This window comes from Myotis davidii, unplaced genomic scaffold (assembly GCF_000327345.1).
Source record: "Myotis davidii unplaced genomic scaffold, ASM32734v1 scaffold217, whole genome shotgun sequence".
Classification (NCBI taxonomy): domain Eukaryota; kingdom Metazoa; phylum Chordata; class Mammalia; order Chiroptera; family Vespertilionidae; genus Myotis; species Myotis davidii.
In genome coordinates, this window is record NW_006290034.1 from 5,182,694 (window position 1) to 5,210,365 (window position 27,672).

At 42.3% G+C, this 27,672-nt stretch overlaps 1 protein-coding gene across 1 annotated transcript in view; it reads left to right on the plus strand.

Moving 5' to 3' along the window:
* GNAI3 (guanine nucleotide binding protein (G protein), alpha inhibiting activity polypeptide 3) overlaps nt 1-23,972 on the plus strand; it is a 38,224-nt gene extending 14,252 nt beyond the window's left edge. The window contains exons 2-9 of the mRNA XM_006762973.2: nt 6,923-6,965; nt 7,081-7,222; nt 9,381-9,538; nt 11,770-11,898; nt 15,676-15,805; nt 16,236-16,389; nt 21,066-21,278; nt 21,368-23,972. Of these exons, the coding sequence (XP_006763036.1) occupies nt 6,923-6,965; nt 7,081-7,222; nt 9,381-9,538; nt 11,770-11,898; nt 15,676-15,805; nt 16,236-16,389; nt 21,066-21,256 (947 nt within the window). The 3' untranslated portion in view covers nt 21,257-21,278; nt 21,368-23,972. The remainder of the gene's footprint in view (nt 1-6,922; nt 6,966-7,080; nt 7,223-9,380; nt 9,539-11,769; nt 11,899-15,675; nt 15,806-16,235; nt 16,390-21,065; nt 21,279-21,367) is intronic.
* Nucleotides 23,973-27,672: the final 3,700 nt, after the last annotated feature.

Below are 27,672 nucleotides of genomic sequence, written 5' to 3' on the forward strand. Positions count from 1 at the left end.
TCCAGGTCCATCACCCAAGAACCACAGCTGCCAAGTCACTGCAGCTCGGCAGCTGCTGCATTGAGCGTCTGCCCCCTGGTGGTCGTGTGCGTCATACCTACCGGATAGTTGGACAGTCGTCTAGCCTTTTATATATATATACTAGAGGCCTGGTGCGTGAAATTCACGCACAGGTATGGTCCCTAGACCTAGCCAGTGAACAAAGTGCAAGCATCTGGCATGGAAGGGCGGGTCACAGCTGACCTCTCTTTAGGCTAAGGAAACTTGCTGATTTCACACGAAAAGCAGTTTCTAACTTTTCCCACGAGATCATAAGTTCCTAAGCTTATCTGTATTTGAAGTCTCTGCCCAGCAGTTTCTGACACATTCAAGAAATGCTTGTGAGGGGGAAAAAGACTGAGAAACAAGTTTTATTTGCTCTGTGACATTTTTCGCATCTGTTATTCTGCTAACCTTTTCTTTTACTGAATTAGGAAGTGACTGGTTGTATTAAGAATGATACCTTGAAAAGCATTCTGAATGAAATGTCATTTTCACCTTAATCTGAGTTTTTACTGTTAGCTACTCTATGCCTGTCAATGAAAGGAATCAGTGGGAACCATCGATCATCTTGTGATTCGAACGAGCATGGCCTGTGGTCCTGCGATCCTTAGTTAAGGATATTCATTCTTTAAAGAGCAGCAGCTAACGAATATTCTGCCAGTTGGAGATGATGTCATTACAGAGCCCCTTGAGCATGAATAGAGGTTTGCTGCCAGACACCTTTTCCTCCATGTTCTGCACTGTCTGATGCTTTCTGTTCTCTGTCCCTTCTTGATCAGGAGTGCCTGTTGGAGACATGCTGATCACTGGATTATGGTCACTATTGTAAATGGTTGGGCTAATAGGATGACGTGACCCATGGTCTGATTTCAAGCCTACGTGTGTCAGAATTAGAGATTGAGTCTGCTGGTAGCTTTATCGAGTCATTATAACTATAGTGTTAGAGTGCAACCACGGAGCACCTAGGCACAGCCCTTCACAGTTGCTATATAAGGAGACAGTGAGGCCAGGTGGCTTGCCAAAGGTCCTGCAGTTAGTCATGGCTGAGCTAGGACCGAAGTCTACTCTTCCACAGCGTTTATTATGCCATGGTATTGTTCACTAAAAAAATATTTTTAAGTGCCTGAGTTGTAAATGAAAGGTGAGGATAAGTTAGAAAAATCAAATTTATTTGCTGGTCAAGTTTTCAGCCTTCTGTGGTACAGAAGTCAGGTGTTCCCATTTGTCTGATCATGGGACCGGTAGGGACCCAGAGAGTGTCTTGGTCCAGCACGGGCTGGTCATCCACACACAGTGCCCTGTTGAGACTTAGCTACAGACCTCCAGAAGGGGGGCAGTGCTCTAGCTAGAATCCCGGGCTTTTAGATACTTCAAGATTTCTCCATGGAAACAGGTACTTAAAAGGAAGGAGACAGAGATGTTTCAGGTGCCACAAGAATCGCCACTAGTACACGAGGTAGTGGTATAAGGACCAAACACAAGGAAACGCCGTAGAGGCACTGGTGGGTGAGAGGTGTGGGAGAGAAGGTAGTAGGCGTATCTAGAGCCGAAAGTGTATTTAAGGAAGAGAGGTTTTTTGTTGTTGTTGTTCCTCTGGGTGGGGTGGAGAAAATGACTCATGCTTTGACATAGTTTGCTGTAGTTTTTAGGTTATAAGCTGCTGTTTAAGACTGTGAATCCACGTTCCATCTAGGATTTGATTGTTGGGAAACAGCTGCTACTGGGATTTTGAGCCAACATCAGTGTCGAAGGAGTTTTTATTAAATTATATTCTTTGGGCCCTAACGTTACTTGGTGGTATTCTGACAGTGGAAACAGCATTCACAATGATGGCTGGTTAATGTTTACTGAATACTGTCGTGTGTCAGGCACTGTTCTAAGCATCATCAGTTGACCGTTCCACAGGTAAGTAAATCTTATCCCTGAGGGCACAGCAGTGTAAAGGAGCAGAATACGCTCATGCTCCCTCTGTGGGCTGGCTTGATGTTTCCTTCTAGTCAAAATGAAAGAGGAAAAAAGAGAAGGCGTCAGGTGACACTGTTTTTCGAGGATCAGCCCTCTTTCAGGGTTTAGAATCAGTGTGTATAGAAGCTAAACATGTTTGTTTATGTGATAATTATTTATATATGTTAGCAATTCCCTGGACTTAAAAGAAAATCGTGCAAAGAAATCACACGGGGAGGGGACGGGAGTGGGGAGGAGGGGATTCATTGGTGGGGGAAGGAGACATTTGTAATACTTCAAACCATAAAGATAAATAAAGAAAAAAGAGAAATCATCAGCATTTCTTATCTTCCATCCCCATAATGTAGTGTGTGTTGTGGGAAGAAGTGGGTGGGGCGTGTAATATGGTGTCTCCTCTCAAGCTCCTTAAAAACAAAACTTAGAATGCATTTAGGTAAATGCGATGATTCTAGCACAGAGCGTGTGCTGGTAAGTTGTTTTTCATCTAACTGTCGGTGATTATGCTAACCTGTACACACACTGCTTGTTCTGTTTGGTTGTTTCTAAGCTGATTTTCTAAACCAATTCTACCCCTTTATTTGCTGCACATTGACTTGCTTCTTGTATTGAGAGCAAGACCATCTAACTTAGCTTCTTCTGCTCTTTTTCTTTCAGAAATCCCTTAGCTTTAGCCCTCATCCTTTCTTCCTATTGATATAAGATGACATTTAGCTATATATCTTTTCAAGTCTAAAGCTTCTAAGTCAAACTGATCCCATTCTCTCCTGTCTCTGGGACCTTTCGGACTTTGCTCTCCTATACACCCTGCCCCCTGCCCAGTTCCATCCCTTCTGCTACAGAGTCATCTTCAGTTCTTCTCTCTAGGCCATGGATTCGGTCACTGCACTCCCTTTGTGTGGATCCCATTCTTTACGCCCTTATGATTACTGTCCTGGTAGATTGAAGATGGGCAGATGAGTCTCCCCTTAAATTTGGTAAATTTTGAAGGAAGGTAGGTAAAAGGATGTAGATAAAATTAGGAAGTTCCAAACACCATATCTGTATTGGCAGGGGAAGGTGAGACATGGGAAGCATGTGGGGAAAACCTAAGAGAGATGTTACTAGAAGACAACTCACAATTGCAGCAACAGAGCACAGGGGATTGAGGTAAAAATGAAGAGTCCAGCCTAATAAAGGGTTACAGAAGATGTTAGAATTTGGATAATTATTAGATAAACTGGTGCCTTTTTAGTGGTGTCATTTGGAAAGAATGAGAAGGAAGGGGGGTTTTGAGCTAGAAGTTTCAGAAAGTTACAGCAATATAATAGGTGTAGTGTCAGGCTGAGATGTGAGGAGTAGAAAGGATTAACTTGAGAAATGCATAAAGAGGAAGAAGATTTGGTTACAGCCTGATGTAAGGAGAGAAGAGTGAGTGAGTTCCAGGTGACTCTTAGATTTCATACTTGGAAGAAAGGTAAGCTGGTGGCACTTTTCATGGTGATCTAGAAGCCGAAAGGGTCCAAGCCTTTCGGTAGAAAGCAAATCAGTCTGTATTTGTATAAAATGCCCTGAAACGCCCACTCAATTGTGTGGTCAGTAAGAGGTGCCTTCTTTTAAGAGATGGAACTGGGTACCTAATAAAAGCTTGGGTGAGCCCTGGCTGGTTTGGCTCAGCGGATAGAGCGTCGGCCTGTGGGCTCAAGGGTCCCTGGTTCGGTTCCAATCAAGGGCATGTACCTGGGTTGCGGGCGCATCCCCAGTGGGGGACGTGCAGGAGTCAGCTGAATCGATGTTTCTCTCTCATCGATGTTTCTAACTCGCTATCCCTCTCCCTTCCTCTCTGTAAAGGAATCGATGAAGTATATTAAAAAAAAAAAGTTGGGTGAAAAAAATACATATACAAATACGTGCATTTATATATAGTGTCATAAGAGAAGGACAAACTGACATTTTATCAGGTAGCCTTGGAAAAGCATAGAGGTAGGGCAACATATAGCTGGTACGCTTTTTAATTTTCTTCCCCAGAATTGAAATCGAATCATTAGGTTGTGTGTGTTTTTTAAGATATGCAAGGGAGAAATCACTTCTTTCTTACAGTGTCCTTAGAAAGTTCTCTGCGTGCTACTTGAATATTAATTATTTTAGTGCTACCCCTGATAATTGATTAGGTGCTAAGAACAGAGACAATGTCACAGGTAAAAATCCTGTTTGATTCTGTAAAAATGTAGATGTCTGAAATGTTTAAGTTATTTGAGTTTTATTTTCACTAACATGTTTGGTTGATAGAGTTGAGAAATATTTAGTAAAGGATCATACATAATAAACATTAGTCATTTATCTGTTCAGCAGTATTTATTTGTATGACCGACTTATGTTAGGTTTAGTTTTAGGTCCTGGGAATACAGGGATGCATAAACCATCATGGAGCTTATATTTTAGTGGAGAAGACATGAAGTGAACACGTCTGTAATGTGAAGAAGTGACAGGTGCTTCAAGAAAATACAACACAGAGTGAGCGGGGAGAGGGCGAATGGGATGGAGCTTTTTAGGTAGATTAGTCAGGGAATGCTGTTTTGAAGGAAGAAGATTTTGTAAAAACTTATTCCAGGCAGAGGGAATAGTGACTGCAGAGACCATGAGTCAGGATCAAGCTCACCAAGAACCTGTTTGGTATGTTTCCTGACTGACAAGAGCAGAGAGAACAAAATGGAGAATGACAGGAGTCAACGATGAAGAGGTGGACGGGCCAGAGCGCAGTGGGCCTTCCTGCCCCGGGATTTTACTTTGAATGTAATCGGAGGCAGAGGAGAGTTTAAGGTGGAGTTGTGACATGATCTGATTTACATTTTACAGATTTCATTCCTGCCACTGAGGGGAACACTGACCATAGGAAAGGCAAGGTCTGAAGCGGTTAGGAAGTCTTTGCAGTAATCACCTGTGGTTTCCAGTGTACTCATCATGATCCATTGTGGGGCAAGAAGAACCTGTTAGAACTATGTGTTTATTTATTTAAAAATTAGACTTTCCTAATATTTAATATACATATTGGCACTGGCACCCACATTTCATCTGTATGTTAATTATATGTCACCATTTTTAGCTTGAGCGACTGAGTCAGTGATGGTGTCATTTACTGAGATAAGGAAACAGGATGGGGCGGGCTTTGGTGGGAAGGTAGGGAAGCAGTAACTCAGTTTGGGGCTTTTTAAGTTTGTGATGTCTAATAGGAAGCTAATGAGATAGATATACCAGTAGGTAGTTTCCATAGATGAGTCTGGAGCCAAGGTTAGAAGCCAAGATTAAAGATCTAAATTTGGAAATCATTAGCATAGAGGCAGTCTACAACTTTGGAGCCAAACTGTGTGAGTGCACATTTTTAGCTCTGCTGCTTACTGACTGTAATTGTGGACAAGTTAACATCTCTCTGCTGTATGTACGTCATCTGGGGATAATAATATCTACCACACAGGGTATTGTATTCATTGGGTTAATACAAGCAAAGTGCATGGAATTGTGTCTGGCACTCAGTACTCACTAGCTGTTAACTATTATTATCACTTTATGACTGGTGTTTAAAACACCAGTTAGATGAGGTGGCCTAGAGAATGAATGCAGACAGAGAAAAGGGCCAAGGAAATAACCTTTAGAATTCAGACAGGAGGATGTGGGCTCCAGAAAATATTTCAAGGGGAGAAGTTATCAGTGTGGACAAGTTCTGTTTAAGAGGTTGAATAAGATGAGGAACAAGAATTGGCCATTGGCTTTGTTAACATGGAAGTTGTGAGACCTGGGGAAGTGGTTTCAGTCGAGTGGTGGGCATGGACATCTGCCTGGAGTGGGTTAGGAGAGAATGGGAGGCACAGAATCGGAGAACATGAGTATAGACAACTCAGTGTTTTGGTATAAAGAGGAAGAAAAAATGAAGAGGTGGCTAGAGGAAGATACGTGGAGTCGGAAGGTAGGAGGCAGGGTATGTGTTGATTCTAGGATGGAAGATAATCGAGTAACTTTGTATACTGATGAGAGTGGCCCAGTAGGAAGAGAAGCCTCGATATTTGAGTGACATGGGATAATTGTAGCAGCCAAGACCTTGAGTAGGTACAATGCAGTGGATAAGTGCACAATTGAAGAGATTAGTCTCAGGCATTGGCAGAGACAGTTTATTGATGAAGGTAGAGTATTCGTGGAGGTACACGTAGATTGGTAGATTTGGTTATGGGAAAATGTGTGCATGTTTTTCTTTTAGTTCTTTAATCTTTCCAGTAAAAGACAGGCTGAGAGTCAGAAGAGGGGTCAGTGTTAAACAGGCATCTTGGAAGGTGGGAAAATGCATTGGCTGGGGAAATGCAGGTGGAATGAATCTCAAGGAGTTCAGCGTGCCCCCTGACACTTGTGGTCATTAAAGTGGTTCTCGCTGGATGAGGAAGGGACCGTGGGGGTGGGGTATAGAGTGGAAAAGTGCTGGGGACAGTGCCTCCTCTGCTTCTATTTTGAACTCTAGTCCCATGGCTGAGAGGATTGCTCTTGGAACATTCCTCAGGTCCCTGGGGGTTGACAGAGGAATTAATCAACATGATTAGGCCAACCATGAATCATTTCATTTTTGCCTGTGCTCAGTGTCTGTATCCTGTTTCTTGTAGAGGGTGAATTCCTAGAGGTGTTGGCTTGTCTCCTGGAGAAGGCCTGCTTTTCACAAGTGGTATGCAGTAGGCCCTGGGACACTCTCAATGAATTTTACTTGGTTGCTGAGTTATGTAAAGAAAGTAAAAAAAAAACTCTAATGGAGAAGCTCATTGGTTTTTCCTGATAGAAAGCCTGACCAAAGTTTTCCCCAAGACCTGTGGTTTCCATAAATCTGGAATTACTACTCTTGTTGATTTCATGCTTTTGTGTTAGATTCCAGATGAGTTCAACATTTGGTTTCCCTTTCTTTCAGGTGCTGGAGAATCTGGTAAAAGCACCATTGTGAAACAGATGAAGTAAGTTGAGACATGGCCTTTTGTAAGGCTGCATTTCCTCACAATGCATGAAAGTTCACAGGGTCTTTCCATCTTAGGTCCATCGTAATGATTTGTGGTTTTCTTCTTTTCCAAGAATCATTCATGAGGACGGCTATTCGGAGGAAGAATGCAAACAGTATAGAGTAGTTGTCTACAGCAACACGATACAGTCCATTATCGCCATCATACGGGCCATGGGACGGCTGAAGATTGACTTTGGGGAAGCAGCCAGAGCAGTAAGTGCCTTTCATTTCCTCTTCCCTTGCTCTTTTTCAGTAGCTGCAGTTAAGCAAAATTTGCTTCGCGTTTTAGGGAAATGAATTTAAGCAACAAGGTGAGATGTAGCAAAGCACTATGTGCTCATTTGAGAAGTGTTAGCAACCTGTGTGGGAGGTATTAGCTTGTCAGGTCTTTAGGAAACGGGATATATTAGGGTTCTGGGATAACTTTTATCCACCTCTTTTACAGCACTGTGTTTATCTTATAGTAGCAAGTGAGAGTCAGTTGATGGGATATAAAAGAGGCTGCCTGGACATGTAGCTCTGCTTTCTGAGGTGTAGAGACTTAAGGCAGATATCGCTCCCCCAGAATATACTTGATAAGGACTGAAAACCATCTCTAAATTTTAGAGGCAGTTTTCGGTATTCAAGAATACTGTGACCCTATACTACATTGAACTATAAAATCGAAGTTTCTCTTTTTTATGTGTAAGAATTTATATTTATAGCTCCTCTACTGTCCTGGTTATTTATGGTTGGTTAGAGGGTGAATGGGAAAGAATAGAGCTGGGTGCGGGGCAGGTTGTTTTTCATGTCTGCTTAGGGTGAAGGTATGAAGTTCATTGCAGAGAGGGGCCTCTTTACAGACCTTTATTAAGGAGGTCTATTGTGGGGAAGCAGGATTGGCCAGTGGAAGAGATTAAGTGGTAGGGGAAAGTGTTTCCTCCTGAAACAGTGTTTTCAAAGTCAGGACAGCAAAATTATGGTACAGTAGCTCTCTCTCTTTTCAAGTTTCTAAAATTAGAACCATAGTATTAAATTTAAAAAAGTAATCCTTATTGAGGCGTTTTTAATATCTGCATGAGTATGGGTCAGATTTCAGAACCTGGGGACTATTAAGTCTTCAAATGTTAAATAAAGACTCTACCATCTCTGCAGAAGGGCCAGCTCACTGTGGGGTATTTGCCAATTTATGTAATTTTGCAGCTTTTCTCAGTCATTCACTCCTTTATGTTAAATATTTATCTCTGGAAAGAATGGAGGGCAATGCAGATGTTAGATAAGGTTTCTTAGAGGGTTGGGCCTAAAAATACAGTAAGGAAACAGGAAAGGATCTTACAGGAGGAGGAATACTCGGCAAACACCATGAAGGCCGAAGACCTGGAGTTAGGCAGAATTAATGGGATGCACTCGGGTTGGTTTTGTGTTGCTTCGCTTGCGCAGGTGGATTCACACATCGGAGGTTTGGGCTGTGGTTGCCCCTGTGGTTGGAAATGCTCTCTGCTGGCCACTGTGATACAGTTGATTGCTCCCCTCCCCCCTTTTTCTTTACCAAGAATACGCTTCTTTCGTTTCTGTGTTTGTAGTCATTTGGAAATCTCCTGAGGCAGGTATTAGATTTGAGTGGGGAATCATCCAGTGAGACTGGTGTTCTTTTTTATACCATCTGACAACTGGGGCTGAGAAGAATAAAGCAGAACAGTCACAGTTCTCCTAGCCCCTTTCGGTCCTTTCCCCCCACTCCCGCATTTGAGGGTTAAAAACTCTGCTTATATAGCTAGGTCCCTGACGCAGGAAGTTTTGATCGAATCTCTGTAGCTACTTTTCCTTTTGCTGCCTTTCCCCCTGTCTTATTAGAGGGTTATTACTGTGCTGGGGAAATCCAGAGACTGCATTTGCCCTGGGGGATTTGTGTCTCCCACTAGGCTTCCAGACTTCCAAAATGCCTCCTGCTCCTGTCTGACCTGAAGGTGGAAGAAGAGAACACTTTCTCCTTAAACTGATTCTACTTCCTTGGACGTGTGCAGGCTTCACCTCTTACATGCTAGTCTTCATTTCTATTTTTATTGGAGACTTCCTTGAACAGAATGCAAATGAGTTACATATGTCTGTCTCACAGGCCAGTTTTTTTTCCTGCCAAAATGTATGCGTAACCAGGATGGAGATTAGTAGGCCAGTCAGAAGGAGATCTTTGCAGGGGATGGTGGTCTGTGGAGGGTAGGGGTAGGGGCGTGAAACCATTCCTCAGTTCAGCTCTGCACTTGTGACTAGTGGAGAAGGGGTGAGACTCAGCACCTCTTTAGAAATAATATAACATACGATGCTCGTGTGTGTGTGAAAGTAAGAGACCCTTGTCACGTCTTTAAGAACTGGAGGACCATCTGTCTCTCTTCAGGATGATGCCCGGCAGTTGTTTGTCTTAGCTGGCAGTGCCGAGGAAGGAGTCATGACCCCGGAACTGGCAGGAGTGATTAGACGGCTGTGGCGAGATGGTGGCGTGCAGGCTTGCTTCTGCAGATCCAGGGAGTACCAGCTCAACGATTCTGCCTCATAGTAAGTCATTTCCCTCTATCACAGAAAATAGCTCAGTTCATTGCCCATCCTTACGGAAATGGGGAAGTAGCAGACACTCTTGAAGTCAATGGATTCCTTATAGAGATGGTTTCAGTTCAGTTGGAGACCCTTGGTCATTTTGTATGACCTGGAGAAAAACATTTCCTCTTGGAATGTAAGTGGGAGACTTGGCACCATGAAAGGAGCTCTATGGTAGTTGGTAATCAGCAAGGAAAGTGGTGAGACATCTCCTGCAGCCGGCTCCTGGTTCTCTCCCAGCTCAGGAATCCCTCTGTGCACCAGGGCTTTGCATCGATTGCCAGCAAGTGAGGGAGTTTAGGATTGTGACTCCCTTTCTATGCATCCACCTCTGTGGCTGGTTGCAGTATGGATTTCCCGGGGACTAGTCACCACTGATAAATCCTTTGCCAGATAACGCAATAGCAGACTTTACATAGAAGGAGATGTTGAGTCTTGGAACGAAATTGAAGCATCTGTTTGTCAAGGAAATTCTCTTGGTTTATGTGCTTTTAGGAAATTTGTAATGAATACTTATATTAAGCTATGATGTGCTATCCTGTTTTGCTTCTTTTACATTTTTACTTATCATACCTATATTCAGAATGTTGTTTTTTTTAACATGCATTTGGGGGGCTTGGTGAGTTCTTGTTACTTGTATTCATTTTTTTACTAAATGAAGACACTTTTAAACATTAAGGTATTTTCTCCAGTATTATATTGTCCTACTTTCCCCATTCTCATTCCAATGTAAGTTGTTATAGAAGAAATTAAATGATATTTGAAAAACTTACTCTTCAAGAGAAAATTTGACTTGTGAACTTTCAAGATTCTGGCCCATCTTTTTTTTAATATTTTTATTTTATTTTTATTTTTTTTTTTTAAAGGAATTTCATTCTTTTTTTAAATATATTTTAAGCTATTGGTAGTTTAAATAATTCTCCCAGTAGTCATCAAAGCTAGATTGTAGTTGTTTCTTCCATCATACATTCAATAATCTCTAAATCCTCCAGCTACACCTGAAGACATGTGATTTATGGAGGTGCTGTTTTTGTGGGGGTTTTTTTTTCATAATTGTTGATCTAAGCTTGACTGGCTCCTTATTAATGACTAGGGGTCCAGTGCATGAATTCGTGCACCTTGAAAGGAACCATGGGCTGCAAGGCTGTAGTGGGCACAGGGGTGGGTCTTGGCCCATCCTGTGCACCCCCACCTGGCCCCTCCCACCATGGCCTGGGTCCCCTCTCCGTTGGCAGCCCCGCCGCCACTCCCATGTGCTGATGCTGATGGTGCGAGTAGCGGCTGCTGGTCCCAATCACCCCTCAGGAATAGGGGGAGGTGGAAAAGCCTTGAGGGGCGATCGAGGCCGGCAGGCACCACTCGCACCTGTTGACAGCGCCGAGCGATGGGGGCTGACGCCAGGCACCGGCAGCAGGGACAAGTGGCAGCTCCAGTGCTGGCAGCGGGTATGAGCGGGGCCAGCGCACAGGAGCAAAGAATTTTCAGTAACCACCAGAGTTTCGCCCCAATGACAGTGCCCCGTGCCCCGCTTGGTCTGGTGCCCCCACGCACCTGCTCCACCATCCCGCCATGGCCAACTCCCGCCATGTTCCATGCTCTGCTGCCTGCTGCCGACGTTCACGATGGTCTGTGCGCGCCCCCTGGTGGTCAGCACACGTCATAGCAACGGGTTGTTCGGTTGTTCCGCCATTTGGTCTATTTGCATATTAGCCTTTTATTAAATAAGATTCTCTTACAATGGTGCCACCTGTTCTTCATGTCAGGCCACAAATCTTTAGAAACCCTGAAATGAAAAATTTAATTTAGCTGTGAATCAGTCTTTTAATTATTGTATGACAAATTAAATTTCTTTGAAGGTATTTATAGTTTGTTTTTGGCTTAGATTTTTAAAAAAACCCACAACTTTCAGTTTCATAAATAAAAACAGGAACTACTCATTCTTATTGAGCATAGTTCTCTTTTTAGTAATTCAAACACCATTCTTTAAAGTCCTATCAGTTTTGTGTGGTGTTTATAGAACATACTCTGTCCTCTGCTAGGCTCACATTTTCTTATTTCTGTGATAGGAAGATGTGATTCTGTTCGGCCACTTTCGCTCAGGATCTACTTTAGGCAGGAACTAGTTTAGTCTGTTGACTTGCTGTGCACATGGTTGGCTTCACCAGGTAAACATAAACGTGTATTTTATTTAGTTACCTAAATGATTTGGAAAGAATATCCCAAGCCAACTACATTCCAACTCAGCAAGATGTCCTGCGGACAAGAGTGAAGACCACAGGCATTGTGGAAACGCATTTCACCTTCAAAGAACTGTACTTCAAGTAAGTCACCAACACAAACATCATTCTTCACTTAGTCTCTCTCAATCAGAGTGAAAGTTCTCTAGGCAGGAGCTCTTGGTTTAGAAACTTACCGTATTCATCAGCCTGTATTTGAATGTTTCAACTATAAGAGTCCAAGCATTTCTTTTTTTCTCCAAGTAGCATAAATACTTTGTCCATTTTGAAGAACTAAAATCAAAATTAAGTTATAACTTGGGTGTCAATAGAAGTAATCATATGGCTACTACTGTGTTTTATTTTATTTTTATTGATTTCAGAGAGGAAGGGAGAGGAAGAGAGAGAGAGAAACATCAATGAGGAGAGAGAATCATTGATCGGCTGCCTCCTGCATGCCCCCTACTGGGGATCAAACCCACAATCCGGGCATGTGCCCTGACCAGGAATCGAACCAGTGACCTCCTGGTTCATAGGTCAGTGCTCAACCATTGAGCCATGCCGGCTGGGTGCAATGTGTTTTGTTTTTAATTTTATTCTTTTCAGCTGCTTTTTGTTGGAACCACCAAAACAGGTATTGGGTGTTTATTGTTTAGAAGGGTAACAACAATTCTAAAAGGGCAGGAAACCAGTTATGTGGCTTCGTTTGGCCATTTTGGCATTAAAATGAAAATGCTTTTCTTACCAGTGTCATTCCTCTCTTCCTGGTTGCATATCCCTTTAAGTTTACTGGGATGGAGCTAGTGAAGTCAGGACTCTTGGACTGATCTGTGCACAGTATACGCAAAACTGAGTTTTTAATACAGTGCAGAGTGGGAAATATTTCTGGGGATAAAGATATTTGGAGAGGTACGATGACATATAAACAGTGGTTGTTTGATAGAAAATTCAAGTATTTCAATGCAAAGAATTTTCTCATCAGCATTAGTAATTCTAAAATAGGCTCCAGCTCATCTCTGTGTTACTGGTCTTTTGTAAACATTAGAACTGTCTTTGGTTTCTGTTTTCTGCTTTTGTGACCTTTGAGATTAGAAGTAGACTTTCCCCCTTCAATGTCTGATGTTCTTTTTAGCTCCCTTTTTATGCTTGTATGCAGGATGTAATAGTGAGCATTGTTGCATACAAATGTAACTTTTAGCTCAGAACTTCTGTTTTCTTTTCTCTGAAAAAAAAAATTAATTTAGAGGATTGTGAAATCCACAGTTTAAGTATTGGATTCCAGTTGAGGCCTTGAAATTTTAGTATACCTATTTGTAACCTGGAAATACAGGAAATAGCAGTCCAGCTGAATATTTATAGAAGAGTTCTTATCTTTAGAACTGGTGAACTTATTTAACAAGAGTGTCAGAGGCCCTGGCCAGTATTGCTCAGTGAGTTGGATCATAGTGTCATATACTGAAAGGTCACAGGTTTGATTCCCAGTCAGGGTAGTTGCCCAGGTTGCAGGTTCGATCCCTGGTTAGGGCACATATGGGAGGCAACCGATCGATGTTTCTGTTTTTCCCTCTCTCCCCCTCTCCCTCCCCCTCCCTCTCTCCCTTTCCCTTCCTCCCTTTTTTAAAAATAAATAAAAACACATCCTCAGGTGAGAGTAAAAAAAAAGAGTAACAGAGGCCACTTGGATTATCACCCATGAAACCATGTCTGTCTGTGTACTATAAGATTAGTAATCCATTTATAATTAAATGTCATGACCTTTATTTATTTATTTATTAAATATATTTCTTTATTGATTTCAGAGAGGAAGGGAGAAAGAGAGAGAGATGGAAACATCAGTGATGAGAGAGAATCATTGATCGGCTGCTTCCTGCACACCCCCTACTGGGGATCAAGCCCGCAACCCAGGCATGTGCCCTTGGCTGGAATTGAACCTGGGACCCACTGGTCCGCAGGCTGACGCTCTATCCACTGAGCCAAGCCGGCTAGGGCTCATGACTTTTATTTATTTAGTGTGGGAACTTTCTTGTTGATGTTGGCATAGACTGTTCTCTAGTTAGGTAAATCCTACTGGTCTTCCAATGTCAGGATCAGTAGCCAGATCTAATTAAGGTGCTTTACCCACTGTATTGTTGGCATGTAGACATCTTGTTATGAAGTACTATCATTTCTTCCTTTTCCTCTTCTCTCTAGGCAAAACCACTATCCATTTATTCAAACATTTATTGAACATCTACTATATGCAAGGCATTGTGTAATTGCTTACTTGCCTCTCAGTTATGAGGTAATGTTTATAAAATGTCAATCTGTTAGTGAATGATATTGTAAATGTTAACATGTGCTAAAAGTCCACATTGGGAGCATCATAGTGTTCCACTAGTTTTATGAACTTTTTAGAAGAAAATGGAGGAGTAAACCAAAATTACTGGGGTACCAGTGTATGTCTCCCCTTGAAAGACGTCCTTGGTGAAATATATGATGTTAGCGCTCCTAAAACCTATAGTATAACCTGTATTAAAGCCAACTTGTGATTGCATCATTATCGGCATCATGACCAAAGTTCGGAAAAAACCACTATGAGATCACTCAGAAGAAAAAGTTGGTCATGAAAAGATAAATGACCGTTTTCTTCAAAACGCACATTGAGAAATTACTCAGCTGCCTCATGTCTTCAGGGAAAAAATCTCTGGAACTAGGTCCCTAGCCACTGTAGATCTGATAAACTAAACCAGCTTGGCAGAATTTTAACCTTTAAACATTTTGTCGCCATCATCAAACATACATCTTCAGGATGTCTGACCTTTTGTCTGCCGACCTCCTCCGACCCTGGTACCAGCTGAGACAGCTGTGCGGCTGCTCCTTGTACTGTAGGAGGTGGATGAGGACAATGTTGACAGGAGCTCAGCAGGTGGCCTAGGATATCAAGTGGGCGCCCAGAAGGGAGCAGTGGACTAAAACTAACCGGGATGGAACATGAAGTGTGTCAACACTTGAGGCTTTGTTAGTATTAATTAGGTTCAAATAAGACTGGGGTCGAGAAGCATTAGTCTTGTTTTTAGATACTGACTTGTTAAGCGTCCTACCAAAAAAACATAATTCCCTTTTTTCCATAATTAATCTCTAAAATATTTTTCTTTAAGAAAAATGTATCTCAATTATACCTAAATTTTTTTTTAAAGAAAACAAACTTTTGAATCAGTAGGGAGAGGTTATGGAGAGAATGCAAGTTGGGGATTTATATTTATTAAGTTCTCAAAAGAGTTAAACCATTTGAGAGGTTGCGGTGTTTGTGGATAAGAGCCTGGGCGCTGGGGTCAGAGTGCCTGGGTTCAGATCCTGGGTCCCCATTTGTTAGTTGTGTGTCGTTGGGCAAATTAGTTAACATATCTGTGCCTCAATTTCTTCATCTGTAAAATGGGGATACTTGTAGGAGTCAGGAGTGCTATGAGGGTTAAATCAGTTAATGCCCTTAAGATGATTAGGATGGTGTCTGGCATCATGGTAAACACTCAGTCGATATTAGGTATCGTTATTATCTTAAGTTGTATTATTCAGCTCTTTATTTTCCCTGTCCTTTTCCTCCCCTTCCTTTTATCCATTTCAGTACTTACTCTGCTGGCTTGGCACATCTGGTACAAGCTGATAGAGAGGAGGCTCACTATCTCTAAAATGAGAATTTTTATTATTCCAGAGATTTATTTTCTCATGTTTTGTTTTAATTTAACCACAGATAATTATTTTGACTAAACTTTATCTGCTCCTTTGTCTGTTTTTTTTTTCATTACACATGGGGTTTGGAATATGCAATAGTGGGAAATCCCTCACCATTTCAGTTTAGGGAGGGGTGTGTGATCTTGCTGAATTTGTGCTTTCCCCCTTCCTCAGGATGTTTGATGTAGGCGGCCAAAGATCAGAACGAAAAAAGTGGATTCACTGTTTTGAAGGAGTGACAGCAATCATCTTCTGTGTGGCCCTCAGTGACTATGACCTTGTTCTGGCTGAGGATGAGGAGATGGTATGTATGTTGGAGCCTCCATAAAAAGCCTGTCTTGTGCATCCAGGAAATGGAAACTAACTTTAGGAAGACTCTGTGCATCCATACGCTCATTGAATCAAAACTTACATCCCTAACATTTTTCCTTGTCAGTGAAATTTGATTTTCAAAATATTCATTCATGCCCTATTGACTCTTAAGAGATATGACCATGCAGCACATTGAGTATGTGGCAGGATCAAGTCCTCTTATCAGCCAGTCCTTCTTCCTGCCTCCTAGTCTTCCAAGAATTACAAAAATGAGGACTGGCCCAGGCTTTTTGTTATCAGTGTCTGACTTAATTCCTCCACGGTTGCCATTCAGTGCTTTTAAAACTTGGTCTGTTTTTTCATGAACAGTTGTCCACCTTTGCTTTTTGTGACTGACCTATCATCCTTTATTTCTTTCTTAGAACCGAATGCATGAAAGCATGAAACTGTTTGACAGCATTTGTAACAACAAATGGTTTACAGACACTTCAATCATTCTCTTCCTCAACAAGAAAGATCTTTTTGAGGAAAAAATAAAGAGGAGTCCATTAACTATCTGTTATCCAGAATACACGGGTAAGTGGTCATGAGAGATTTTGTTGGAAGCACCCGCCTGAGATCAACACTTAGTGACATTCCTACAACTGCCTTTTGTTTGGAACAAAGCCTGTTACCCGTATGGGGAGTGTTTGCCGGTAGTGGAACCAACATAAGTATGTGATTAGACCCCTCGAGTCTAAAGTGCTGTTCCAGACACAGATGAGTTTACAAGTGTGTTTCATATTTCTGTTCTTATTTTCTGAGGGATATAGAGAAAGAAAAAAATCAAAATTTGGCATAAATACATTCAAGAAAGTGCAAGGATAAGGTGCAGTCTTTGCACTCAAGAAACTGACAGTCGTTGTAGCGAGAGATACACATGTCCACATGAAGGATTTCATTGTAGTATGAAATGTTGATGAAAGAAGAACAGAAGCAGTGGTTACCTCGATGGGGTCAGTGCATCTTTGTCTCGAGGAAATGACACTTAGAGTGAGACAGGAAGAAGATGAATTAGATACCACCAAGCAGACGAGGAATTTTAGGAAGAGGGAATAGCATGTATAGAGGCAAAAAGGGACGTGATTTGTTCCGGAACCTGGGAGGAATTTGTTATGGCTGAGCGTTAAGTGGGGGGAAGGACTGGCAGGAGAGATGGGATGCTTCTGCAGGGCCTAGTTTCTCATGCTGAGACCTTGGGGAAGGAACTATTAAAGGATTTTAATTGGGAACATGAAATCGTAGGATCTGTGCTTCAGAATGGCAATAAAGATAGATAGTAGGGGAGTTGAATTAGTAAGGACTCTTTTGGGTGCAAATAAAAACTTTTGGTGAAGATATGGGGATATACCATAGACGTCAAGGGCAAGAGTGCAGGCATGTCTTAACAGTGCAGTTAGAACTAAGACTAGAAAGCTGTCACGAATCCCTATTTCTTTTCTCTTCTTTCTGTTTCCCACCCCGCCCCTGTGTGTTTTCTTTATTCTTCTCTCTTTACCAACTTCTGCTGCTCAATTTATGTGATGAAAGATGGTTCTGCCACTGTTTCTGTATTTCCTCCATTTGAAAGACCAGGCTAGACTGGGTTCAAATTCCCCAGGTTCACATTCCTAGGAGAGACATGGCTGCCAGGGCTGCACCACTATGACTTTTAGATCAGAGTCAGGCATTTCCGGGGAAGGGGACTCTTCGCTGAGCAGACACTGTAAATGCCTTCTATGACAAGGCGAGGTAGGGACGTGGGAAGAAGCAGAGCTACTCCCCAAGTTCTGTCTTGATTGGGTGCTGGTGCTGTGCTCTGAATTCGTATTTAGGGATGTTGGTTTTGAAGTGTCTGGAACACCCAGATGGAGATATCTAATAGGCAGTTATTATGTATGTCCTCTGAGCTTGGGGAGAGGTTGAGGGTTAAGGTATATTGATTGGGGATACAGTGTGGAAATGAAAATGATGACTCCGTGGATATTATAGACAGAGGAGAGAAAAGGACCATGGATGAGATAGGAGAGTATCAGCCTCTCTTGGCCGGAGAGAAAGAAGGGTTTGTAGAGGATCCAAAAGGAAGAACCAGAAGAGCCAAAATATCACAAACTAAGAGGAACGTTTAAGAAGTGAGGAGTGGGCAACAGTGTTGTATGCAGAACAATAAGATACACATTGGAGTGACCTCTGGTGTTGGCCGTAACAGAGCAGTAAGAGGAGTGATGAAAGTGGAGGATGGCCCTGGCTGGTTTGGCTCAGTGGATAGAGCATCGGCCTACGAATTCTAGGGTCCCAGGTTCGATTCCAGTCAAGGACATCTACCTTGGTTGTGGGCACATCCCCAGTAGGGAGTGTGCAGGAGACAGCTGATCAGTGTTTCTCTCTCATCGATGTTTCTAACTCTCTATCCCTCTCTCTCTTCCTCTCTGTAAAAAATCAATAAAAATAAAAAAAATTAAAAAAGCAATCACTCTCAAAATTAATTTTTTAAAAAGTTTTTAAAAAATTAAAAAAAAAAAAAGGATGCTATTGCTGGGATGAGCTCCATAAACATTATGCTAAGTCATTGATGGCGAACCTATGACACGGGTGTCAGAGGTGACACACGAACTCATTTTTTTGGTTGATTTTTCTTTGTTAAATGGCATTTAAATATATAAAATAAATATCAAAAATATAAGTCTTTGTTTTACTATGGTTGCAAATATCAAAAAAATTCTATGTGACACGGTATCAGAGTTAAGTTAGGGTTTTTCAAAATGCTGACACGCCGAGCTCGAAAGGTTCGCCATCACTGTGCTAAGTGAAAGAAGCCAAATACAAAAGGTCAAAATTATTTGGTTCTTTTTATATGATACATCCAAAAAGGGCACATCCACAGAGACGGAAAGCAGATGGGTGGGCGGCAATCAGGAGATGGGAGGGGGAGTGGGATGTTTTTCTGGGGTTAACAAGCTTTGAACTAGAGAGCGGTGGTGGTGGCCTCACATTGTGAACACAGGAAGCGCCACGTACTGCACACTTTGAAATGGTTTGTCATATGTTATGTGAATTTTACCTCAACTTTATAAAAGGTTTAGGTAGAGCAATTGAATTTGGAACCAGAGAGAAGACATTTCTAAGACCAAAGGTACAAACATAAGTGCAGATAGCAGTAACTTTTTAAGCGAGGTGTTGAGCTAAAAGGTTAAGATAATAGTTTAAGCCCCATGGCCTCTGTTTCTCAGGGAAGTTGGAAATGTGGTCCTCTGTTCCGAGTGGGGCGGGAGGTGAGAGCTGGGTGAGTCTATATAGAAAGTAGGAGGTTGGGGCGGGGAGAAATCCTTCTTAAAGTTTCTTAGTACGTATTTTTATTGATTTCAGAGAGGAAGAAGAAAGGGGGAGAGAAACCTCAATGATGAGAGAGAATCATTGATGGCTGCCTCCCGCACGCTCCCTACTGGGGATCGAGCCTGCAACCCAGGCATGTGCCCTGACCGGGAATTGAATCGTGACCTCCTGGTTCATAGCTTGGCGCTCAACCACTGAGCCACACTGGCTGGAAATCTTCCTTAAGACAAGTAAAAGGATTGACATTAATGTTCAGTTGGGAGTCTCCTTCACACATAGCAAAGAGCCCTGGATGTCACCGCTGTCTGTGTGTGTGTGTGTGTGAACTTCCAAGCCTTCTTTCTGTTTATTGTATCCTTCTGAAGGATTCCCAGTCCTGCTTTCCCAAGTACCAATATCTGTTCCTACCACACAGACATGTTTTTCAGTCCTCTATCGCCTTTAAATTACACAAGTCCCACAGATCTGTGGGAAACCATTTCAAGCCCCTACCAAGCTATCTTCCTTCAGTTCTTTAAACATTCTGTTGAAAGAACACCCTTTTCTTTGCTATTTCATGTTTATGTGCTCAGTGCTGGTATTTTTTGTTGTGCTTGATGTCGGTGACAGAAGCCGCTGGCTCACAGGAATCAGTTTCTGTTGCCTTTCTCTGCTCTGCAGCCATTCCTGAGGCTACTCTAAAGGCTCACAGGTGGAGAAGACGTGTAGGAAGCAGGTGACTAAGGGTGTTAATTACAAATGTTGACAATGGGATTTGGTCCTCCCTCCCCCACCCACCTCCACCTTTAAAAAAATTACAGCATTATTGATGTATAATTCGCATACCATAAAATTGACTACTTAAAGGTGTACAATTCAGGGCCCTTTCCATTTGCATCTGTTAGCGTACCTTTGGTTCTTTAAATTATTGCATCAAGGCTCTGAGACTAAGCCCCTTAACACTGGAATGATTTTGAAAAGAAGCGTGACTTACCCTTTTGAATTATTTCACACTAGAGGCCCGGTGCACAACATTCGTGCACTCGGGGGTAGTGGGGTCCTCAGCCCAGCCTGTGCCCTTTCACAGTCTGGGAGCCCTTGGGGGAAGTCCAACTGATGGCTTAGGCTGCTGCGGAGGCGGGAGAGGCTCCCACCACCGCTACTACACTTGCCAGCCGTCAGCCCGGCTTCTGGCTGAGCAGCGTTCCCCCTGTGGAAGCGCACGGACCACCAGGGGCAGCTCCTGCATTGAACATCTGCCTCTTGGTGGTCAGTGTGCATCATAGCGATTGGTCATTCCGTCCATATTACCCTTTTATTATATAGGATCTCCTCAAGGAGTACAGGCTTTGTGACCATCTAAACCAGTGGTTCTCAACCTGTGGGTCGCGGCCCCTCTGGGGGTCGAATGATCCTTTCGCAGAGGTCACCTAAGACCATCAGAAAGCACATATTTAATTATATATTGTTTTTGTGATTAATCACTATGCTTTAATTATGTTCAATTTGTAACAATGAAATTGGGGGTCACCACAACATGAGGAACTGTATTAAAGGGTTGTGGCATTAGGAAAGTTGAGAACCACTGTTCTAAACAATTGTGTTCTAGAAATATATGCTCCTACTCTCCTAGTTTCCTTTTATACTTTGTAGGGTTTCTTTAGCCAAAAAGTCTAAATGAAATGGGAAAGAGAAACTTATAGTTTGTTTTTCTGGATCTTTGTGTGTGATGATTTTGTTCAGTTTATAATGATATGAGTCCGCTCTGAAGAAAAACCTAGTGGTGATGATAGAAATACAGAAATGTGTCTGTATTCCATTGGCCCGCGTGCCCTCTCTTCGTCGGGAAATGAGGATGCTCGACGTAGCTGAGTTCGGGCCGCTATTTAACTTGAACTGAGGATGTGGGGTGTCTGCCTCAGGTTCCAACACGTACGAAGAGGCAGCTGCGTACATCCAGTGCCAGTTTGAAGACCTGAACAGAAGGAAGGACACCAAGGAGATCTACACCCACTTCACCTGTGCCACCGACACCAAGAACGTGCAGTTCGTTTTTGACGCTGTCACGGACGTCATCATCAAGCACAACTTGAAGGAGTGTGGGCTTTACTGAAGCGAGTGGGCGTGGACCAAAGGTAAAACTTGGGGCAGTGGTTCCCAGCGCCGCGGCCATGTCTCTCGACTCAGTAAACGTTCTCTAATGGAGAATGTCCTTCTTTTCCAGTTACTACATGTGGAGTGTTGAGACCAGACCTCTCCTGCTGTCTCCTGGGCAGCAGCGAGCACGACCGGGACCAGGGACGGCGGCAGCATACAGAACTCTCGCGCTCTTTAGCACAATCTTCTGTCGTAGGGACTCTTCATTGGCACGAGATGCTCAAGTCACACATGGAATTGGACAGCCGTAAAGTATGAATCAAGACATCACTTGGATTTCAAAATCTCAAATGTTAGAGCAGATGTGAAGTTGAGGTGCTGCATTCCAGAACTTCAAATGTAGCTTTTTTTTCCCTTGTTAACAGACCATCAGTTTATTTTTTAAGGTTTTTTTCCCCCATCAAGAATACAAAATTTTATTTCTTTGTTTGCAAAAGAATCTTTATTAAAACACACACAGTCTTAACTATGCACAAGATATGAGCAGATCATCTTGAAAATATTCCTCTTAGTAGGAACTCTCTGTTTTTTAACTCTTGGTATGGTCAGAATATAATGTTTCTGTAATTGTGTAATTCTTCAGTTATTGGGACTATAACTACAGCTTTTTTGGATGAAACGTGTGTTACTATTCTGTTGAAAGTACCATAATGATTTCTAAATGATAATTACAGTGGAGAGTTCTGTCTAGCTCTCTCTCTCTCTTTTTTTTTTTTAAGCTTAGGGTGAGGGTTTACCGGGTTTATGCTGATTACCAAATTACTAAATAAATGCTTCTGTAGTATGATAAAGTCAACTTCTTGGATACAGACATACCCAGGGTAGCTGCCAATCAAATGCAAATTGCTAAATTTTGTCTCTATTTTTTTTAATTGCTAAATTTTAAGCAGAACCAGTGACTTTGCGGCTACGTCCCTACTAAATTGACCGCTCTGATCCTTGCTTGTCTGTCTCGGTCAAAGGGAGTTTTGTCAACGATGCCCCTTGTTTTTCATCTCCTATGGCCTTTTTTTCTGTTGGGAAACATCTAAAGTGTATGAGCAGTGCATGCTTTTACTTTGTCAATGTGGTGCCAAAGCCGTTTGCCATTGTTTTTATTGTAGCAATGTTAATTGTAATAATCCTTAGGATGTTCTTTTGCCGAAACCATTGCATTTGGGGACCTTTTTCCACGTTGTCATGTGTACAGATTTTAATCTGTTACAGTGGCAGCAGTATTAAAATGATGAGTAAAGAGTCCAGGTCTGTTCCTGTTTGTCACTAGTCCTTTCTGGAAGTATTTTCTTTTGTTTCTTTTTGCCCCTGCTGAGTGTGCTTTGGCCTTTGTCTGAGTGGGTTTAGGTAAGGAGGTTCCCTGAAGGCTAGTCTTTTGGTGTAATTGTGTTGTTGAATCCTGGCCAGCCTGAGGGGCTCATGTCCCATCTGTGTAAGTGACAGGCCGTCACAGTCCATTTCCCAGATTGACACTTTGGTCGTGTGGGGAGCTGTAGTTGCCTCTGCCTGCAGGTCCTTTTGTACAATGTACAGCAAATGTCATTAAATAGTGAACGGTCCATTGCAGAGGCAGATGAAGAGAATGCATTTTGAGCAGTCCATGCCACTGGTTTAAGCAGTGCCTTTTGGGGTCCAATCTTTTAGGATTGGATTCTATTTCATCTTTTGATGTGATCTTTCACTAGTTTAAAAAGAAAAAAAAATGTTTGGTGGTCATCGAAGCTGGTTCCAAAAATAAGCCACAGTAGTTCAGTGCCTTTATTGGTAGTTTTTGTTGTTGTTTTTTTCTTTCTTATTCTTTTTGGAAAAGTATTACTATGTGGATGGTGAACTGTGTTATCTAACAATTTTATTTTAGTGTTGTGCAAACGACCTAAAAGAAAGAAAATTATCAGCTTTAATTGGTGATTGACTTATGCCCACAATGTAAATAGGGATGATAGTTCTTGTTTGTTTTGAATATATCTTTTCCTTATTGTATTTTGTAAATAGAATCATCTGGAAATGAGAATTGCTCCAGTGTTATTTTAACTGTAGTGTTTCTATAGTCTGGGCTGATGGGATGGTGTTGTTGATAGCCCATAATAACAGATAACCCCAAAAAGTTCATTATACTTTGAAATGCATTTTGTATTTTCATTTGAATATGTCTGTGTTCATTTTCAGTCCTTCTGTTAGTGAAAAGTAGTAGTTCTCCACTTTTCTGCCTCTCACACCATTTACACATGTTCTGTGTTTACATGAAGATCAACCCCCATCCCCTCCCCCATCCCAAATAACTTACCTTAATGTACATTCCTTGGCAGACACAGGGACACAGTTGAAGTCAGTGGTTTTCAAATATGCCTTAAGCCCAAATCACCTGGATCCATCTGAGAGATTGACTCCTGGCCAGCTGGCTGGCAATCCATAACTTTAAAAGGGTTATTCTGATCACCAGGCTTGCAGATCACTACTGTATCTTGAAATACAAGATTTTTTCTTATAGCTAGAATGTGGGGATGACACATCCTGTCTACTAGCCTGGAGAAAAGATTTGATATTTGTAATTAAAGAAACAAAAAGTTGCCTGTGTCTGGTGGGGAAGAATGCTGGAGAGTTGTGATGGATCATGTTTCACAATTCAGGTTGCCAGGCTCTGGACCATCCAAGAAATCAGCACATCTAAGAAAATTAAATTGTAATAAATAAAGAACAGCATTTACTAGACCGTAGCAGGAAGGACTGCAGTAGTAGCTTCTTTTTGTTGACAGTCATATCTTTCTCGCCTGATTAAACCTTCGACTCTATATAAAGAGGAAGCATTCTACTTCCTGGCCAGTCTCCTCTACCTTATTAATTCAGCCTTGCAACAGATTTCACCTCCTGGCATGAAAATTCCGAAGACATTTACAGGTTTTGTAAGTGGATCTTGAGATGCCATTTTTATTTTGGACAGTTAGATTTCTAAGTGTAGTTCAGTGTATTGTTTTATTATTTCCACTAATGGATTGTTCTTTTTCACAAAGTGCTGCATTCTACGAATAGATGGACCACATTTTTAAAAACTGCTCTCTTGTCTTATTTATTTCTTCTATCTATTGGTTTTATTACATGCGTATTTTAGAGTATTTAAAAATAATCGCTGGTTCTTCCAGTTCTTTTGCTCACCTTAATTGTGTACATCCATCCTTGCCATGGTTCTCCTTTTGGTGGCTGTGACTTGCTGTGGACATTGTTTGCCTGACCTGGCTAAGCACTCCATCTGCTTATCTATTTGCTTAGCATAGCTCTGGAGTTTCCTATTGTGAAGCTCCTTGCTGTCTGGCAGTCACATAGAAGCTAACGTTAGTCTCATTCCAGTTAAACCCTGCCTTTGGTTGATTTTTCCCTTCCAAATGCTCAAAAAAATCACAGTGAGTCCTCTACTCGTTTTTAAAACCTAAAACTGCACTTATTCCCTTCTCTCTTCTCATTTGTGAAACTTTTTAGACGTGATACTGATGTGACTTAGTTGGAGTTTTTTTTAATGTTTTTATTGACTTTTAGAGAGAAGGGAGAGGAAGAGAGAGAGAAATATCGATGAGAGAGAAACATCATGGATCAGCTGCCTCTTGTATGCCCCCTACTGGGGATCAAGTTAACCTGGGCATGTGCCCTGACGGGAATCAAACTATAACTTCTTGGTTCCTGGGTCGATGTCCACCACGGAACCACACTGGCTGGGTGTGGTACCGACTTTAACAACAAAGTTGTCTCAGTTTCCCAGTATTCTTCTCCAGGCTTCATAGTAAAATGAGCGATGTGAGCTTGACCAACCACAGCTCTCTGCCTGGGTTCATGGCCATCCACACACAAGAGAAAGCCAGCTGTTGACCTTGCTGTCTGTAGCTATTGGGAAGTAAAAGAAAGATTCGAGGCCCTGAGGAACTGCCTTCCAGGATGGTCAAGATCTTTGTTCGGTGCCTTTGTTTAGGTTTTAACCCCCTGCCCCCACCCCACACACACCTGCAGTTTTCTCATAACCTTTTATGAGTTACTTCTACTGAGGAACACGTACTTCTGAACAAGTCCGGGCAGGACAGGGCAGTTTTCCTGGTTCTGCGTCAAGCCTGGGTCAGGCCTGTCCTCTCAGGAATAAGGTAGTGAGGAATGTCACACAGGAGTAGGTGGCAGAGAGCCACGATGAAGATGGGGACATTCCTTGGCCAGGCTACTTTTTATTTGCCAGTAAGAAGCACTTTTTGTACATGACTTATAGTCTCTAGTTTTTACACAAAATTAAGACAAAACAAGAAACTGGGACTTGTAAACATTCATTTCACTGCGTTTATTTATGCGTTGGAAATGGCAAGATTCACACGCCACACTAAAAATAAAATCCGGTGACAGAGCTAACTGTAAATGTGATGCCGTGAATCTACCATTCATGGATGAAGAGCACAGCTGGCCCAAACTGGAGTGAAAGTCTTTTCTGAGGCGCCTGGGACAGGGTGGGTAGGGGGAGTGATGGAGGGTCCAGTAGTAAAGGCTGTGTGTACCCGGTCTGATGTTTGCCTGAAGTCTCGTGGGAATCAGCAAGGTAGCAGCGATCATAAAATAATTAGCAAGGACACAGCTGGGACGCACCATCTCAGTGTACGAGCGTTCACTAAGCTGTGAGGTTTGAGAGCTGGAATATTAGATTTTGTACAATTGGATTTTTCTATCTCTTAACTTCTATTATCCTCCATCGTGTACCCATATTCCATGTATGCGAGATTCCCCCAGGAGACATAACAAATCACAAGAAGTCACCTGTTCTAATTGTTCATTCTCGCTCATGTAGGATGAAGGTCCTGAGGCCTCAGAATCTTAGGAGGTTGGAGAGTTGTTTTGTGTGCTGGATTCTGTTTTTCCCCCGTTTCCAACCAGCTATGAAATCTTTGGGTCTTATATCCCTATTCTCTGAACTAAATGTGGGCTTAGTTATATCTCCCAACTCTGATGTTCCATGGTTCTCATCACATAGAAATGACATTTAAAGGTGCTTTGTAAATATTCGTGATCCTCAAGACTACACTGCAGAGTCCGTAGCTGCTCATCTTGTCTCAGCATCTCAATGTCCCATATTCATTTTAAAGACCTGAAATGAAGTTCAACTATATGAGGAGCAGGTGAAAGGTCTGTTTTTGTGTGTGTTATTTTAAAATATAAATCGTTTTTATTGATTTCAGAGAGGAAGGGAGAGGGAGAGAAAGATAGAAACATCAATGAGAGAAAATCATCGATCGGCTGCCTCCTGCACCCAGGCATGTGCCCTGATGGGGAATTGAACCATGACCTCCTTGTTGTAGGTTGATGTTCAATGGAAGGTCTTCGTTTTATTTTCTGTTCACACCATTGCTTACTTTTTCATGACCAGCGGGCACCAAAAGGTTGTCAGTTTGATTCTTGGTCAGGATACGTGCCAGGGTTGCAGGCTCAGTCCCCAGTGCGGGGAGCATGCAGGAGGCGGCTGATGGATGTTTTGCTCTCACAGTGATGTTTCTGTCTCACTCACTCTTTCAAAAAAATCAGTAAAATATCTTTTTTAAAAAAATTCCACAATGTGGTATGATTGGGGGGAAGTGGGTCCTCCCTATTTGAAGATGGATTAAATGGGATACATTTGCATGGGAGGCCTGTGTGACAGGTCACAGCTGCAGCGAGGATTCTAACCCGGTGCTTCAGAGCTGCAAAGACAGACCTGTACTCTGTGTGTTGGCGTCCTTTGTAAATCTCCGAACTTACTTAATGCCATTTAAATATTCTGAGAAGGGCCCATAGGACTCATTAGACTGCCAGAGGGATCCATATCCTATATAAGAGCTAATATGCTAATTAGACTGGACGGTGGGCCGACCTTCCGGAACAACCAGTGGGCAGGGCTGCGAGGGCCGAGCTGCAAGGGCCAAGCCCCTTGCACAAATTTCGTGCATTGGGCCTCTAGTACAAAAAATCAAAAACCCAAAAACCTCAGAACCCCTGTATGTAGAATTAAAGCAAACAGGTAAGTCATGGTTGGAGCAAGCCATTTAGAAAAGTCCCTGAACTGCTCTTGGATACAAGAAGTCTTACCCAGATTTTTTCTTTGACTTGAGTTTTGGTTTGTTTCCTTTTTAAAAAATACTTTTTTATTGATTTGGGGGAGAGAGAGAGAGAAACATCAATGATGAGAGAGAATCTTTGATTGGCTGCCAGTGTTGGGTATTGAGCCCGCACCTGGGCATGTGCTCTGACCCGGAATCAAACCGTGACCTCCAGGTTCATAGATGGACGCTCAGCCACTGAGCCACACCGGCCAGGCTTTGGCTTAAGTTTTTGTTTTTTGTTTTTTGTTTTTTTGTTTGTGTGTGTGTGTGTGTGTGTGTGTGTGTT